The 19,640-nt window shown below is 36.3% G+C and overlaps 1 protein-coding gene across 1 annotated transcript in view; it reads left to right on the plus strand.

The window, feature by feature from the left end:
• Window positions 1–2,424: 2,424 nt before the first annotated feature.
• Window positions 2,425–19,640, plus strand: part of TTK (TTK protein kinase) — a 151,978-nt gene continuing 134,762 nt past the window's right edge. The window contains exons 1-3 of the mRNA XM_053712017.1: window positions 2,425–2,512; window positions 16,185–16,339; window positions 16,422–16,644. Coding sequence (XP_053567992.1) covers window positions 16,198–16,339; window positions 16,422–16,644 — 365 coding nt within the window. The 5' untranslated portion in view covers window positions 2,425–2,512; window positions 16,185–16,197. The remainder of the gene's footprint in view (window positions 2,513–16,184; window positions 16,340–16,421; window positions 16,645–19,640) is intronic.

Genomic DNA, 19,640 nt, shown 5'->3' on the forward strand with positions numbered 1-19,640 from the left:
GTAGTAAAGAAAGTCAGCTGAACTCAGAGATTTTCTCCAGTGTCGCTCAGCAGTACGGGAACATCTGCATAGGTACAGTGTCAGAGGAGTATGCCAGTGCTGAGGATGAGTGTATGATTTCCGAGCTATAGTAAGTGGGGCCAGATTGACAAGGACCAATGTAAGGGTGGAGTTATAGTGGCAGATAGATTCATCAGAGCAGAAAAAGGAGGGGATGGAAGAGAGGAGAGGTTTGAAAGAGCTAGCCAGCTGTTTCTGATCTAATGACTTGATGCTTCTGTGAAGTTTAGTGTGAGGGGTAAAAGGAGGGAGAGTTGTAGGGAGGGATGTGATGTTACAAGTGAGGAGATGATGGTCCCAAAGAGGAAAAGGGGAGTTTGTGAAGTTTGAGATAGGGCTTGGCACCCACGGGAGCCGGATTTACTGCACGGCTATTGGCTAAGAGGTGAAAACGTCAACTCTTAGCAAAAATTTTTTGAAGCCGAGGGCTGCTGTAGCAGCTAAGAACGGCGATCGGTTGAAACAAATAAAGGAGCTTTCTACATAAAGTATCTTATACTTCATGAATGAAAGTCCCCTTTATTTGTTTCAATAGTCAATCCTAGCGTTTGTACAACGCTAGGATTGACTTTCACTTTAATATATAGGTTTTCTCAATCGTTGTACATAGCTCCTCTAGGTTTCTGTTTAGTTAAATAGTTTTGCAAATACATAAATTTATTTAAATCTGTAAATAGTTAATTCCATAAACCTTAGGTCCGATCACTTTATGTAAACTATGTAGACACTAGACAACTGTAAGATTTTTTGGGGCCACATGACACTGTACATTAATTTTTTTAATTGTTGATAATTTGGGATTCACATTTTTTTAATATTATTTCAAATTGTATGTTTGTTCCCCCCCATTGCAACTCGCCTGTATAAATCCTGGACCCTCTGATGCCGGTGTTCTGGTAAGAGGGCAAACTTTGGAAAACAGCGAACCTTGTCACTTCCTGTGACGTTACATCAGCTGTTTCACAAATGTTGGACCTAATGGGCATGCGTGCCAGCGTCATCACATACCTGGCCGCATACGTCACTGGTAAAATATTTAGAGCTGTGAAATTCCGGAACCCTTTCTAGAGCGCATGCGTGGGATTTTGTATCTCAAATGGTGCGCTCATGGAAAGCTGTTTATTCGGCTCCTCTGCAATATTCGGAACTCCGCCCCCCACTGCAACTACTCCCATTACTACTACTACTCTAAAGCTGAGTCTCTGTGCTCGTGCATGACAAACAGCTGCTTCTTCTGCTGATCCAATGCAGCTTTTCACAGGCTCCCTTCAATGTCATTGTGTTTCATACATCTCCAATTCATTGTTCTCTTTATTAATCAACAATAGTAATGGGAGTAGTTGCAGTGGGGGGGCGGAGTTCTGAAAATTGCAGAGGAGCCGAATAAACAGCTTTCCATGAGCGCACCATTTGTGATAAAAAAATCCCACGCATGCGCTCTAGAAAGGGTTCCGGAATTTCACAGCTCTTAATATTTTACCAGTGACGTATGCGGCCAGGTATGTGATTACACTGGCACGCATGCGCATTAGGTCAAAAATTTGTGAAACAGCTGATGTAACTTCACAAGAAGTGACATGGTTCGCTGTTTTCCAAAGATCGCCCTCTAACCAGAACACTGTGCGTATGGGCGGAGTGTAGTGAGCGCATGCTAGGGTTGCCACCTGTCCCTTAAAATACAGAACACTTATAAGTTACACATGCTGCAGGGTGTGCAGGGAGGAATATAAATAGTGCTGTCCAGAAACACAATACATGTTCCTCCCTGCACACCCTGCAGCATGTGTAACTCATAATTATCCAGGAAAACATGGCTGAGGTGGCAACCCTAGCGCATGCGCAATAAAGGCTAATGTCCATATAACTCCTTGACCCTTTGCTGCCACCCAAACATCTGATTTTGAGAGGTTGGCCACACCCCAACAGCTGATGACGTCACCGGAAGTGACGCGGGTCCTGCATTCTTATGCGTCGAGACAAATTTTAGAAGACCTCCTCCACTAGTAATAAAAAAAAAGTAATTTCCAAATCCTCAGCCCTTCTAAGATTTGTATGTTTAGCTAATGTTATATGAAAGTACAAAACGCATCATGCGCTGTGACCTACTACCGATAATAGAAAAATTCGCTTATAAAAATGTAAAAAAAAAAAAACTATAATAACATTAAACTACCTGGTTTCCATGGGATTTTCTTTTCCCTTTTGGCAATAAAACACCCCACGTTCCTGTTTATATGTGTCCTTACCTGAACAAAAATGGTGGCGCAGGTTACAACTAGGGTAGCATAGTATGACAATCACTTCCTGTTCCGCTTGTCCAATCGGCTCCCACAGTTGCGGATGTTGCGATTTTCAAATCCACAGCGGGCTGAAAATAGGGCTGCGGCAGGGAAGTTGCAGGGTTTTTGAAACGGGACTAGCAATAACAAGTGGAGAATAAACAATATCTAAAGTAAGTTTATATGGATGCGATAAAGAGAGTTAAAAAACGTTACTGTATATTATACCGCGAACGAATCAACGTCCACTGTTTATGTTATATTGTGAAATACAGAGATCAATGGGTGCATTGTGTATGTTGCACCGAGACTACACACTGGACGTGGTACAGTGTGTCTGTTGTTCAGAACCTAAGATAGACAGTGTGTGTGACATGCAGTCTACTCTAGACACAGGAGTTTTTATACAGAGGTGAGACCCAAAATATGTCGTTGTATGTAGTGGCAAGACTCAAAGCTGTCACTCTGTATGCTACTTATACTGGGGAACCTCAAAGTGTGTCATAGGGATATCTGGACTAATCTCAGTCTTATATCCTTATATAACTGCACCAAGTTGTCAACTTATGTATGTATGTTTCAGTTTTACAGCAAGAGAGGTGTTGTGTTAGATTCAAGGTTGGGACATTTTGAAATGTACTATTGTTGACCATTTATTTTATATTCATTACCGAATCAGAAATGTATGCTTTGGCCACATATTGAGAGTATGTATGTGATAAAATAAATGTGTGTTTATATATATATATATATATATATATATATATATATATATATATATATATATATATATATATATATATATATATATGTGTGTGTAAATTCCGCACTCACTGGACTTCATCCTGGTCTGAAGAATCATTCATAAATTACAATTTGGTACAAGTCCAGTGAGTGCAGATTTTACGTTATATGGATTAATTTATGTTTCTTGACACCATGCCGGATGTATATGGAGGTGTGAGTGCAAATCCACTTTTGTTAACTGTATGTACAGTATATAACTGTGTGTGTCCTTCCAAAATAACAAGAGTGCCAATTTGGTGTCCATGGCTGTTCCAATGATTTGTAGATAGACCGAATTATTGAAGGTGAAATAATGGTGGTTGAGTATAAATTCTGTAAGTTTACTTACTATATTAGAAGCACTGTATTTACAGTTTAGGCTGCCAGAGGAAAGGAATTTTAAGCAGGCATACCACAGTATACAGACCTCTTTATGGCTGACTTTGAGCAGAGATTCCTAGCCACTCACCCTCGCAAACCCTTCAAATACTTTCACTACATTGATGATATATTCATCATATGGACAGGAGGAGAAGACAATCTTGAACATTTTCATAAATCATTTAATTTATTTCATGCTTTATTTCAATCAAGCTTTACATTAACTTTTCTAAAGACTGTCAGTTTCTTTGGGACCAAGGACCATGATACACACCTTATCACACTGTCCAAATCATTCAAACAAAATGGATACAAAACAAGTTATAAAAAAAATATATATATCTGCCCTCAATACACCACGTTAAAGGGACACTGAACCCAAATTTTTTCATTTGTGATTCAGATAGAGCATGCAATTTTGAGTAACTTTCTAATTTACTCCTATTATCAAATTTTCTTCATTCTCTTGGTATCTTTATTTGAAATGCAAGAATGTAAGTTTAGATGCCGGCCCATTTTTGGTAAACAACCTGGGTTGTTCTTGCTGATTGGTGGATAAATTAATCCACCAATAAAAAAATGTTGTCCACAGTTCTGAACCAGAAAAAAACTTAATGCCTTCTTTTTCAAATAAAGATAGCAAGAGAATGAAGAAAAATTGATAATAGGAGTATATTAGAAAGTTGCTTAAAATTGCATGCTGTATCTGAATCACGAAAGAAAAAATTTGGGTTCAGTGTCCCTTTAACACATAATACAGAAGAAAAATATATCACGTATCCCACTAGTAGTCAATTACAACCCTACTTTGGAGGGGATACGAAAAAGCGTAAGACTTACAGCTACTACTCACAGAGGATCTCACACTCAAAACTGGTCCAACATAAACTACCCCTTGAGAAAGAGAAGACTCAGAATGGAACCAAGCGCTGCAATAAAGCTCTGTGCAAACTATGTCAACATATTTGTGAAAACAGCTCAGCAAATTACAAGAATAAATCCTATAACTTTAAATGGTCATATTCATGTATATCTACAAATGTGGTATACATGATACATTGCTCTGCTTGTGAAATTGGATGCTATACTGGAGAAACAAGCCAAAAAATGCACCTTGGGAAGAACTTACACAGACACTCAATCAAAAATCACTGTGAAACAAAATACTGTACTCCTGTTGGTCACCATTTCACCCAACCTGACTACTCCATCCAAAACCTCAAAATCAAGATTCTCAGAGGCATCTTCAAAAACACCCTGGAAAGAAAAACATTTGAAATTTAAAATAATGCACTTCAACTCGTTAAATTCTGGACTAAATGCTAAGTTTGGGTTCTTATAATGTGATATAAGGTGGCGAAATCTGAATTGCTGATCCCCAGTAAATAATCTGATAAAAATATAGCATTTTTTTTATAAAAATATATATAAAATTAACAATATATATATTATATATCTTATAATATGTGCATATGGACAACCAGTATATTATATACTCCTGTTTTAAAGATGAAACACACTTTGTAGTGTGTGTATGTGTGTGTGTGTGTATATATATATATATATATATATATATATATATATATATATATATATATATATATATATATATATATATATATATATATATTACGATAATAAAATGTTATAAACAAACAAGTTCCAAAATATATAGAATGATAGAGTGAAATCGACACCGGTGTCAACAATATGTGTATCTGTGTGAAGATATTGGGCTCTAAATATAATACGGGATAGTACATAAATCATGTATACCACACAAAACAGATAGTCAAATCAACGACAATATATAAGCTGCAATAATGTATAAATGGCAGCAATATGTTACATAAATATTGTAAACAACGAAAGTATATACGCAGCTACAATGTCTCTGCAACAATAGTATGTTAGCTGCAACAATATATAAGCGGCTGTGTATGCAACAAAATTATGGCCAGTGTTCACTAGAAAGGTGATGATTAATCCTTGATGAATTTCTTAAATGTCCCAATGTTAGTTGTTCAAATTTTAAGGATGTGTGGTAGTAGATACATATGTATTTCTTTGGCTTAGTAGCCCAAAACAGTACCTGATAGTGTTCCGTGTGGATACACTACTGGATGTAGTAAGAAAGGGGGTCTCCGAGTCCTTCGAAAGGATCCGGCTTGTAGTCTCACCTGCAGTCTCTTTGCTGCGCTCTGTGTGTCTGTTCCGGTCCTTGCTGGTATAGCGGTTTCGCTTACAGACGTCTTTAATGTGTGTCTTCACCTTCTCACCGCGGTCAATATATATACCTCTTGTCTCTCTGAAGTGGCAGACCTTGTTGGTATAGTGGATCCGTTTAGGACGTCTTTGCTGTAAATCTTCACCACCTCTTCGCGGTCAGTTTGTATGCCGCTTGTCTTACTGAGGTGGCGGTTTTGAGCTGGGATTTGAGTCCGGGAGTGTTCAAACGTTTATCACTCCATACCTTGTCTCCTCAATCAATATGCCATTATTATTTTTTTTCTGACTTTTATATTCCCCCCCCCCTCTCCGTATACATATATATGTATCTTGATGCCAGGTAGATATAAATTATGTCAGTATATGCTCTGTGTATAATTTATGTTTCTCATGTCTGTTTCCTTGCACTGGATATTGTCAGCCTCTTTACACCTCAGCCACCCTCATGATTTTACAAAACCCTCTCCTCTCCCTAAACTCAGACCTCTTTAACACTTTCTTTCCTGTTTTAAAGGTACAAACTGTAAAATACATATATATATATATACATATACATACATACATACATATACATACATACATACATACATACATACATACATACATACATACATACATACATACATATATATACAACTTTAACAGGTAAGTCCAGCACCTTTCTTAATGCTATTTTTTCAGCATTTTTTCAGCAACCTTTTTTCAGATTACAACAGTGCACGATCACTGAGTGGGGTCTGCCAGCCCACATTTATAGATATGGAAAAAGCAAGATAGCGTCAGCACTTCTTCATATAAAATTTCACTTTATTGAGGTTTCAGACAAAGATAAAAACAGCGACGTTTCGAGTCAACACAGACCCTTAGTCATGCAATGGATTATGGGAAAAATCACCTTCTTTTATAGCACCTGTGTATCAATTAACTTGATTTGCCTACAAATAATCAAAATGCCATTTTGGAAATTTTGACCCCTAACAGGTCAGAATGATTAGTGAATAATCTTTGTATCTAAATTACAATTTTTCTTATGATGCAAGGTTTATGTTTGGTGATTTTAACCCAAGGCTATGTTACAACATATGTGATACAACCCACATTGTTAAAAACATATCATACAAAGTTACAAAACTATTTTATACTAGTACTTATAAAAACAAATGAAGATCATAGTCTTTGTTTAGACCATTCGGACTGAGTGTTTTTAGATGCTGTATCCACCATACCTCTCTTTTCTTTAACAGTAACTCTCTGTTACCCCCTCTCCTTTGTTTTGGTATGTGGTCAATTATTTGGAATCGTAGCTGGCTAACTGTATGTCCAGCATTGATAAAATGTGATGACACAGGTAGTGTCATGTCCTTACATCTGATGGAAGATTTATGGGCACTTATCCTATCCTTGATAGGGTTAAAGTGAATGTAAATGTTGATGCTGAAGTGCCCGGTTTTTAAAACTTTGATTAAAAACAGGGTCACTTTAATTCATCAAAATTTACATTTCACTCCTGTTGTGTAAAAAAACTTACCTTTTAAACTTCACAGCAGCTCCAGCTTCTTTCAGTCTCACAAGCCATTTCTGGTGTCAGAAATGATTGATAGGTCATCCTCCAATCACAGCTCCCCCCCCGGGGGATTCAGTGTCTGATTCACTGCTGTGATTGGAGGAAGCCAGATATCTCATTTTAGACCCAGGAAGAGGCTTTGAAATGGGTGGAGGTAGCTGGAGCTGCTGTGAAGATTAAAAGGTAAGTTTTTTTTCACAACAGGAGTGAAATGAAAATTTTGATGAATTAAAGTGCCCCTGTTTTTAATCAAAGTTTTAAAAACCGGGCACTTTAGCATAAAAATTTACATTCACTTTAATGGTCTCTCCCACATAGCCCCGCCCACATGGACATTTCAGAATATACACTACATAATCAGTATAGCATGTATATAAGCCTTTAATTTCACGTTTCTTGTTATCATTTATTTGTGCTATGTATTTCCCCTTAATCATGGAATTACATTGGGCACAGTTAAGGCAGGGGTATGATCCTTTGTTAGCTGTTGTAAGATAGTTTATGGTATCTTTCTTATTGGTACCCACATCAGATTTTACAACTAGGTCTCTAATATTTTTGACCCTCTTAAAGGAATTAATTGGTGTTTTTTTAAATTCCTCAATGTGTGGATTCGTTTTGTTCAATATATACCAATGTTTTTTTAACAATTTTTGTGATATTATTACTAAATTGATTATATGTTGAAGAAAAAATAAGTTGTTTTTTATCAATCTGATTTTTGTTTTTGCTTTTATTAGATGTTACATCATTTGGTTCTCTAGTTTTTTTAATTTAACTGTTTGTTCATTAGTGGTTATGACAGCTTGTGGGTAACCCCTATCTAAAGATTTCTTTCCCATTTGTTTTAATCTTACTTCTTGTTGATCTTTTTCTTTTACATTACGCATTGTTCTTATGAACTGACTCTTGGGGATGGCGTTAAATACCCTATCTGGGTGGTAGCTGTCAAAATGAAGCAATGTGTTACGATCTGTTGGTTTACAGTATAGATCCGTTACTAAACAGTCATCTTTTTTGTATACCAAAGTATCAAGATAGCTTATTTTGAACTGTGAGTGGCTGATTGTGAATTGCAAACTTGTTGTACAATTGTTTAATTCCTCCACAAAGTTCTCAAGGGACTCCAATGTGTCCCCCCCCATATGCCAAATATATCATCTATGTAGCGTAGCCATATTTTACAGTGGCTTTGATATTCATTGTTTAAATAAACATATCTGTTTTCAAATTGGCTTACGAATATATTGGCATATGAGGGGGCCACATTGGAGCCCATGGCGGTTCCCTTCCTCTGTATATAATATGTGTCTTGGAACAAAAAATAGTTAAGATGTAATATTATATTCAACATATCTTCTATGAAATCACATTGAGCATTAGTATATATCTTATCTTTTTTGATAAGATCCAATACAGATTGAACTCCTGATTCGTGTGGAATTGAAGTGTATAGACTCACTATATCTAGTGTAAATAATATATCCTTTTCACTTATTCTTACTTCATCTATTCTAGTCAGGAAGTCCCCTGTATCTTTTAGAAATGATTGCTGGCCTGCCGCTATTGGGTTCAAAATTTTATCTAGAAAAATTGCTATGTTTGCAAAAACTGATTCCGTGCTTGCCACTATGGGTCTACCCGGTGGTTCCTTAAGATTTTTATGAATTTTCGGGGTAGTATAAAATACAGGCGTAATGGGGTCTATTTTTATGAGAAATGTGGCTAAATTCTTAGTAATAACTTTATTTTCCAAAGCCTTGTCTATTACTGCCGTTATTTCTTTTTTGATGTCTGGTAAAGGGTCATGGTCTAATATAAGATATATTCCACCATCTGATAGTTGGGACAAAATTTCCTGTATGTAATATTCCTTATCAAGGACCACTACCGCACCGCCCTTGTCTGCATTTTTAATCTCAATTAGATTGTTGTTGGATAGGTTTTTTAGGGCCTTACATTCTGCTGTAGTGACATTGGAACTCATTCCATATTTAGGTGTTATATATAATTTATGGATATCCTCTTGAACTAGCTTAATGTATGTTTCAACTCCAGAGTTGGAAGTACTGGGTACATACTTAGATTTATTTGTCAGTCCTAATGGTCTAATGTCAAATGTCTCCCTCTCATTTACTGTGTTGCTAAATACTTTATCAGTGTCTACAATATTACCAAAGTATGCTTTCAACCTTAAATTTCTAAAAAAACGATATAGATCTTTCTCTATGGTAAATTGATTAGCATGTACAGTTGGACAAAAGGATAGCCCTTTATTAAGGACACTTAGTTCATCTTTAGTGAGTTCATATTTTGAAATATTAATGACTAATGTCTCTGCCGGGACTGGCATCTCGCACTGGTTAGTGCCATTACATATCGTATCATTTGATGTTATGCTATATACGTTACCACTCCCGGCAGTTTGTTGTAATATATCGGAAGTCCCATTTATTTCTTGCGACCCTTCGGGAACCGTTTGTTCCTCAACCTGTTCGATTGCCGGTGGTCGGGGTTTCCAGCTCTTATGTTTCCGTCCTCCCCTCCGGTATCGGTATCTGTGCCCATGTATAAAAAATCCTCCGATGAGGATGAATCTGTGGCTGTTGTTGTCTTTTCTATGGCGTGTCTCCTTCCTCGCCATGCTCCGCGTCCTCTTCCTGGTCGCCTCCATCCGACGTCATGAACCTCTTCCTCATTGGTCCAGCGGTACACGTGATTTGCCTTGTAATCCTCGTCGTCTCGATTGAACTTATTTCTCTTAATCTCCTTTAACTCCTTCTGGTAGTCGTCAAGGATCTTGTCAATCTCTTTCTTTGTCTTTAGCAAATCATCAGCAGAGAAGTGAGTATTTACTTTATTTTCACTTTCAGATACCACTCTTTTTTGTATCTCAATCTCTTCCTGCAGGCATTCCACTGTCCAAACAATGATATCGAATGAACACTTATTCAGTATACATTCAAATCTTTTTTTGTATTTATCATTGTTGGTCATGATTGTCGGTCTCAGCTTTATTCTTAAGCCCCTTGGAATTCGTCTTACACGGAAATATTCCGCAAGGGTGACACTATGTAGTTCATATGACAGGAGCTTTTTCCTTGCCTTTTCCCACACTTTGACAATGCTGGCATTTGATATTCCTTTCAAAAAGTCTCTTGGACCTCTGGCTAAAGCCGTAATTCTTGAAGCATCTAAATCCGAATATGAAAAAACATCCGTGTCTTCATCTGTTACCTCCATTTAGTTCTCAGGTGCACGTAACTTGTAGCAGGAAAGTATAGACACAACTTTAACAGGTAAGTCCAGCACCTTTCTTAATGCTATTTTTTCAGCATTTTTTCAGCAACCTTTTTTCAGATTACAACAGTGCACGATCACTGAGTGGGGTCTGCCAGCCCACATTTATAGATATGGAAAAAGCAAGATAGCGTCAGCACTTCTTCATATAAAATTTCACTTTATTGAGGTTTCAGACAAAGATAAAAACAGCAACGTTTCGAGTCAACACAGACCCTTAGTCATGCAATGGATTATGGGAAAAATCACCTTCTTTTATAGCACCTGTGTATCAATTAACTTGATTTGCCTACAAATAATCAAAATGCCAAAATGGCATTTTGATTATATGTAGGCAAATCAAGTTAATTGATACACAGGTGCTATAAAAGAAGGTGATTTTTCCCATAATCCATTGCATGACTAAGGGTCTGTGTTGACTCGAAACGTCGCTGTTTTTATCTTTGTCTGAAACCTCAATAAAGTGAAATTTTATATGAAGAAGTGCTGACGCTATCTTGCTTTTTCCATATCTATAAATGTGGGCTGGCAGACCCCACTCAGTGATCGTGCACTGTTGTAATCTGAAAAAAGGTTGCTGAAAAAATGCTGAAAAAAGCTGAAAAAAGGTTGCTGAAAAAATGCTGAAAAAATAGCATTAAGAAAGGTGCTGGACTTACCTGTTAAAGTTGTGTCTATACTTTCCTGCTACAAGTTACGTGCACCTGAGAACTAAATGGAGGTAACAGATGAAGACACGGATGTTTTTTCATATTCGGATTTAGATGCTTCAAGAATTATGGCTTTAGCCAGAGGTCCAAGAGACTTTTTGAAAGGAATATCAAATGCCAGCATTGTCAAAGTGTGGGAAAAGGCAAGGAAAAAGCTCCTGTCATATGAACTACACAGTGTCACCCTTGCGGAATATTTCCGTGTAAGACTAATTCCAAGGGGCTTAAGAATAAAGCTGAGACCGACAATCATGACCAACAATGATAAATACAAAAAAAGATTTGAATGTATACTGAATAAGTGTTCATTCGATATCATTGTTTGGACAGTGGAATGCCTGCAGGAAGAGATTGAGATACAAAAAAGAGTGGTATCTGAAAGTGAAAATAAAGTAAATACTCACTTCTCTGCTGATGATTTGCTAAAGACAAAGAAAGAGATTGACAAGATCCTTGACGACTACCAGAAGGAGTTAAAGGAGATTAAGAGAAATAAGTTCAATCGAGACGACGAGGATTACAAGGCAAATCACGTGTACCGCTGGACCAATGAGGAAGAGGTTCATGACGTCGGATGGAGGCGACCAGGAAGAGGACGCGGAGCATGGCGAGGAAGGAGACACGCCATAGAAAAGACAACGACAGCCACAGATTCATCCTCATCGGAGGATTTTTTATACATGGGCACAGATACCGATACCGGAGGGGAGGACGGAAACATAAGAGCTGGAAACCCCGACCACCGGCAATCGAACAGGTTGAGGAACAAACGGTTCCCGAAGGGTCGCAAGAAATAAATGGGACTTCCGATATATTACAAAAAACTGCCGGGAGTGGTAACGTATATAGCATAACATCAAATGATACGATATGTAATGGCACTAACCAGTGCGAGATGCCAGTCCCGGCAGAGACATTAGTCATTAATATTTCAAAATATGAACTCACTAAAGATGAACTAAGTGTCCTTAATAAAGGGCTATCCTTTTGTCCAACTGTACATGCTAATCAATTTACCATAGAGAAAGATCTATATCGTTTTTTTAGAAATTTAAGGTTGAAAGCATACTTTGGTAATATTGTAGACACTGATAAAGTATTTAGCAACACAGTAAATGAGAGGGAGACATTTGACATTAGACCATTAGGACTGACAAATAAATCTAAGTATGTACCCAGTACTTCCAACTCTGGAGTTGAAACATACATTAAGCTAGTTCAAGAGGATATCCATAAATTATATATAACACCTAAATATGGAATGAGTTCCAATGTCACTACAGCAGAATGTAAGGCCCTAAAAAACCTATCCAACAACAATCTAATTGAGATTAAAAATGCAGACAAGGGCGGTGCGGTAGTGGTCCTTGGTAAGGAATATTACATACAGGAAATTTTGTCCCAACTATCAGATGGTGGAATATATCTTATATTAGACCATGACCCTTTACCAGACATCAAAAAAGAAATAACGGCAGTAATAGACAAGGCTTTGGAAAATAAAGTTATTACTAAGAATTTAGCCACATTTCTCATAAAAATAGACCCCATTACGCCTGTATTTTATACTACCCCGAAAATTCATAAAAATCTTAAGGAACCACCGGGTAGACCCATAGTGGCAAGCACGGAATCAGTTTTTGCAAACATAGCAATTTTTCTAGATAAAATTTTGAACCCAATAGCGGCAGGCCAGCAATCATTTCTAAAAGATACAGGGGACTTCCTGACTAGAATAGATGAAGTAAGAATAAGTGAAAAGGATATATTATTTACACTAGATATAGTGAGTCTATACACTTCAATTCCACACGAATCAGGAGTTCAATCTGTATTGGATCTTATCAAAAAAGATAAGATATATACTAATGCTCAATGTGATTTCATAGAAGATATGTTGAATATAATATTACATCTTAACTATTTTTTGTTCCAAGACACATATTATATACAGAGGAAGGGAACCGCCATGGGCTCCAATGTGGCCCCCTCATATGCCAATATATTCGTAAGCCAATTTGAAAACAGATATGTTTATTTAAACAATGAATATCAAAGCCACTGTAAAATATGGCTACGCTACATAGATGATATATTTGGCATATGGGGGGGACACATTGGAGTCCCTTGAGAACTTTGTGGAGGAATTAAACAATTGTACAACAAGTTTGCAATTCACAATCAGCCACTCACAGTTCAAAATAAGCTATCTTGATACTTTGGTATACAAAAAAGATGACTGTTTAGTAACGGATCTATACTGTAAACCAACAGATCGTAACACATTGCTTCATTTTGACAGCTACCACCCAGATAGGGTATTTAACGCCATCCCCAAGAGTCAGTTCATAAGAACAATGCGTAATGTAAAAGAAAAAGATCTACAAGAAGTAAGATTAAAACAAATGGGAAAGAAATTTTTAGATAGGGGTTACCCACAAGCTGTCATAACCACTAATGAACAAACAGTTAAATTAAAAACTAGAGAACCAAATGATGTAACATCTAATAAAAGCAAAAACAAAAATCAGATTGATAAAAAACAACTTATTTTTTCTTCAACATATAATCAATTTAGTAATAATATCACAAAAATTGTTAAACATTGGTATATATTGAACAAAACGAATCCACACATTGAGGAATTTAAAAAACCACCAATTAATTCCTTTAAGAGGGTCAAAAATATTAGAGACCTAGTTGTAAAATCTGATGTGGGTACCAATAAGAAAGATACCATAAACTATCTTACAACAGCTAACAAAGGATCATACCCCTGCCTTAACTGTGCCCAATGTAATTCCATGATTAAGGGGAAATACATAGCACAAATAAATGATAACAAGAAACGTGAAATTAAAGGCTTATATACATGCTATACTGATTATGTAGTGTATATTCTGAAATGTCCATGTGGGCGGGGCTATGTGGGAGAGACCATTAACCCTATCAAGGATAGGATAAGTGCCCATAAATCTTCCATCAGATGTAAGGACATGACACTACCTGTGTCATCACATTTTATCAATGCTGGACATACAGTTTGCCAGCTACGATTCCAAATAATTGACCACATACCAAAACAAAGGAGAGGGGGTAACAGAGAGTTACTGTTAAAGAAAAGAGAGGTATGGTGGATACAGCATCTAAAAACACTCAGTCCGAATGGTCTAAACAAAGACTATGATCTTCATTTGTTTTTATAAGTACTAGTATAAAATAGTTTTGTAACTTTGTATGATATGTTTTTAACAATGTGGGTTGTATCACATATGTTGTAACATAGCCTTGGGTTAAAATCGCCAAACATAAACCTTGCATCATAAGAAAAATTGTAATTTAGATACAAAGATTATTCACTAATCATTCTGACCTGTTAGGGGTCAAAATTTCCAAAATGGCATTTTGATTATTTGTAGGCAAATCAAGTTAATTGATACACAGGTGCTATAAAAGAAGGTGATTTTTCCCATAATCCATTGCATGACTAAGGGTCTGTGTTGACTCGAAACGTCGCTGTTTTTATCTTTGTCTGAAACCTCAATAAAGTGAAATTTTATATGAAGAAGTGCTGACGCTATCTTGCTTTTTCCATATCTATAAATGTGGGCTGGCAGACCCCACTCAGTGATCGTGCACTGTTGTAATCTGAAAAAAGGTTGCTGAAAAAATGCTGAAAAAATAGCATTAAGAAAGGTGCTGGACTTACCTGTTAAAGTTGTGTATGTATGTATATGTATATGTATGTATATGTATGTATATGTATGTGTATATATATGTATATATATATGTGTATGTATGTATGTATGTATATATATGTGTGTGTTACTATGCATACACAATATAGTTTTTCCTTCCTGACACCCCATAATTTGCACCTATAAAAAAAAATTAGTTTATACCTGGATTTATTCAAATGTATATCAATTATCCTTAAAGGGACAGTTACTCAAAATTTTTCTCCCCTTTAATTTGTTCCCAATGATCCACTTTACCTGCTGGAATGTATAAAATTGTTTACAAGTAGCTCCTTTACCCGTATATTGGCATTTGAAATAGTTGATATAGGGCTAGATTTATCAAAGCTGAGGCGTACAGGGGCACGTATACGCGCCCCTGTACGCCTCAGCTCACCTGTGGCGGGGCGAAATTACCTGCAGGTAATCAACATTGCACACAAGCGCAATTTTGCGCTCACGTGCTATCCCGCCCCCTGCCCGCACACAGCCAATCAAGCGCTGGCAGGAGCTGTCAATCTCCTCGGTCGGACTCGATCACGGAAATTGAATTTCGCCACCTTAGAGGTGGCGAAGAGCTTAGGGAAGCAGCAGTCTGGTGACTGCTGCTTGATAAATTACGGCGAGCAAGTTCTTGTGAGAACTTGGCAGCCGTAAGGGCTTGATAAATTGAGCCCATAAAATGTGCTATCCCCACCTATGCTGAAAGTTTATGGCCGCAGGTCCAAGCTATAGATAAGCTGTGTAAACACAGCCAGCAGAAGAAATTACACTCCCAGTGGGATAAAGCAGAGATAACGTAATAAAATGTTGATTTTCCATTGTTCTCTCCAAGTATTGGTGATTGGTTTATGGACAGATATAAGATAAAGAAACAGGTATGTGTACACAATGTGATAAAGTAATGAGATCTGATTATACCTACAAGCTCAACCCATTTTATTAGGTTGTGGCTTCAAAACACAAAATCAGAGCTTTAATATACACAAACCTTAAAAAGCTAATTTTCATACATTTTTAACTCTGCAGTTGGTAAAAAAAAAGCAATTGTAAATGCATTAAGGGAAAAACAATTTTACAGTATACTATCCCTTTAACTGATGTCGCTTCTAAGATTAATTTGTCTTTTTAAACTTAGATTATTGATTGCAATGGAAGAAGAAGATATAAGTGAGAGGAAACTGAAAATTGCTTCTATCTTGGATAGAGTTAAAAGTTTTAAAACAAAATATGGCCTGGAAGACAACTGGACAGATGAACTGACTTTTACAAAGTCTTCTGCTGACACTACAGGTGGGGATAGTTTTGTTCTTATGTTTATCCTTTCTTTGTTCTTTCTGAAAGCTAAAAAACAATACCCTTTTTCTCTTTATAGAACACTCAGGCTTTTTTGGCCATTTGGTGACTGAAAAGACTCCTGAGGAGTGGCAGATTTATCTTATAAAACTGGAGAATACGGGCCTTCCTCAGAGTGATAGGGCACTACTTGGTAAACTGATTGATAACTACAGTCAGGCGGTCGAGTCATTGCCTGCAGACCAACACAGCAATAATGAAAGTTATGCTAAAATTCTTGTTCGATTTGCTGAACTGAAAGCGTAAGTATATTCTTTTGTCTTTATTACATTTCATATTGTTTTGCCTTGATTTGAAGTAAAAAATACCTGCAAAATGCGTTACTGATCTTGGTTGTTTAGATTTCTTTTTAGGATAGATTATAGTTTTTTTACTTACACTTTATCTGGACATCAATTTCTAAAAAATAATAAAACAAAATCGGTATGCTCAATATTTTCCTTTGCTTATAACACCCTTTTAGTCTGTTATTTCACTTTTATCAAGAGGTTTGTAGAGTGTTAAAGCAAAATAACCTTCACAATTATGTTTAATGTGTCACAAATGACTCCTTATTAAAAACTTGTTTAATAATGTTAGATATTGTTGCTACTTGTTAGCATCAAGCTATTAAAGGGACATAAACATTTTTCTTTCAGGATTCAAATAGAGCATACAATTTTGAACAATTTTCCAATTTGCCTCTATCATCAAATTTTCTTTCTTGTTATCCTTTGTTTAAAAGCAGGGATGTAAGCTCAGAAGTGTGCACGTGTTTGCAGCAGTATGTGGCAGAAGTTTTGTAAAAATGTTATAAATTAGTAAGAGTCCTAGATGGCAGCACTATTTCCTATATATGTAGTGCTTCAGGCATGTGCACGATACCTACCTAGGTTTCTTTTTAACAAAGAATAACATGAGAACTAAGAAAGTTTGGTAATAGTAATACATTGTAAACCTTTTTAAAATTGTATTCTCTGAATAATGAAACAAACATTTTGGGTTCCATGTCTATTTTAAAGAGGTATAAAACAGTCTGTTTCATTGTTGTAATAAAAAATCACTAAGCTGTAAGTTATACTTAAAGGGGCAGTCTAGTCATAATAAAATTTTCATGATTCAGATAGGGAATGCAATTTTAAACAACTTTCCAATTCACTTTTATCATAAAATTTGCTTTCTTTTATCAAATTTGCTTTGTTCTCTTGGTATTCTTTGTTGAAAGCTAAACCTAGATAGGCTCATATGCTAATTGAAGATCGCCCCTTATTTCAATGCATTTGGCATTTTTTTTTACACCTAGAGGGCGTTGGTTCATGTGTAACATACAGATAATATTGTGACCCCACCCGTGGAGTTACAAATGAGAGGGCACTGATTGGCTAAATGCAAGTCTGTCTATAGAACTGAGATAAGGGGGCAGCGTGCCGAGGCTTAGATACAAGGTAATCGCAGAGGTAAAAAGTATATTAAAATAAATGGTTATGCAAAATAGGGGAATGGGTAATAAAGGGATTAGCTATCATTTTAAACAATAACCATTCTGAAGTAGACTGTCCCTTTAACAGGAATCATTAGAATATTTATTATTGGTCATTTTGACATACATTGTATGCGACAAAGCTTAAATCATACAAAATTGCAAGATAACTTGGTGCTATAGACTATCGACTGTCCCATTGCTAGTGTCACACATTGTCTATTATTGCTGTTGTTCTTTGTTCTTCAGTTCCTCGTATTGTTGGGTTGAGCATTTACTGAGTTCAGTCCATACAGGATTAACATAGGTCAAGTTCAAGTCTTTCTGACATCAAGGTTAGATATTTCTAGAGTCCAGTTTTGTTCCAAATTCACAGGGCACTACGTGTCTATGTAATATATAAACAACTATCAATATACAATCAATAAGATTCTAACCACTCGAGCCTCTCCATGCAGTAACTATAGAGAGTTATTAGGGGAGACTGATCCCCTTACATTATGTACGTCAGCTTGTGTTTAGAGTGTGCCTCTGATTGTTAAGGTTTGGAGAAATGTTTCCACATGAGTGTCATTAATTTGTGTGTTTCCGTGGTGCCTGATTGTAAATGGTGGTATCTTTCCAAGTGGAGAAAATTTTCCACTTGTGCTCTCCATTCCTCTACTGTGGGTATTGTGCTTGATTTCCAGTGTTTAGGAATTAACGATTTAGCACTGTTTTTTTTTTTTTTTTTTTTTTAAATAATTTTTTTATTGAAGTCATAAACAAATATAACAATAATGAAACGTCCAACAATAGTAACAAAGGAGAAAAGTACAGTACTAATACCATGATCTTGCCAGGTAAACAGCACAAGTTATGCCATCATTGTATACATTCAAAAATTTCAAGAGTAGTACTCTATAATGAGTAATAAAAGAATGGAGAAGCAATAACTGGTTAGTGTTATGAAGGAGCATGGTGGTTTACTAGGCAATAAATCTAAATAGAAGGGGCATATAAATCCCGTTTATTAAAGGGACAGTCTAGGCCAAAATAAACTTTCATGATTCAGATAGAGCAAGTAATTTTAAACAATTTTCCAATTTACTTTTATCACCAATTTTGCTTTGTTCTCTTGGTATTCTTAGTTGAAAGCTTAACCTACAAGGTTCATATGCTAATTTCTTAGACCTTGAAGCCCACCTCTTTCAGATTGCATTTTAACAGTTTTTCACCACTAGAGGGTGTTAGTTCACATATTTCATATAGATAACACCGTGCTCGTGCACATGAAGTAATCTGGGAGCAGGCACTGATTGGCTAGACTGCAAGTCTGTCAAAAGAACTGAAAAAAGGGGCAGTTTGCAGAGGCTTAGATACAAGATAATCACAGAGGTTAAAAGTATATTATTATAACTGTGTTGGTTATGCAAAACTGGGAAATGGGTTATAAAGGGATTATCTATCTTTTAAAACAATAAAAATTCTGGTATAGACTGTCCCTTTAAAGGTATTAGTAAAGAGTTTGGACTATCCAGATTAAGACCTCAGTTTTTATTTTTTTATATGATATGTAGACTAGAAGTGACCCACCTTGTGATGGATAAATACACCATAAAATATTAATTTAGAAAATATAAAAGCAAGGAAGGGTTGGTTTTATGGGGGTAAAGGGAGGGGGGAGATAGAGTATATTCTCCACATTATCATGAAAAAAGCATTTATAGCGTTATATAATCTAGTAAAAGTAGGATAAATGTGGAATGGCCTGTGTTTGGTCACTTATGGACCAATTTA

The sequence above is a fragment of the Bombina bombina genome, chromosome 4, assembly GCF_027579735.1.
Source record: "Bombina bombina isolate aBomBom1 chromosome 4, aBomBom1.pri, whole genome shotgun sequence".
Lineage (NCBI taxonomy): Eukaryota > Metazoa > Chordata > Amphibia > Anura > Bombinatoridae > Bombina > Bombina bombina.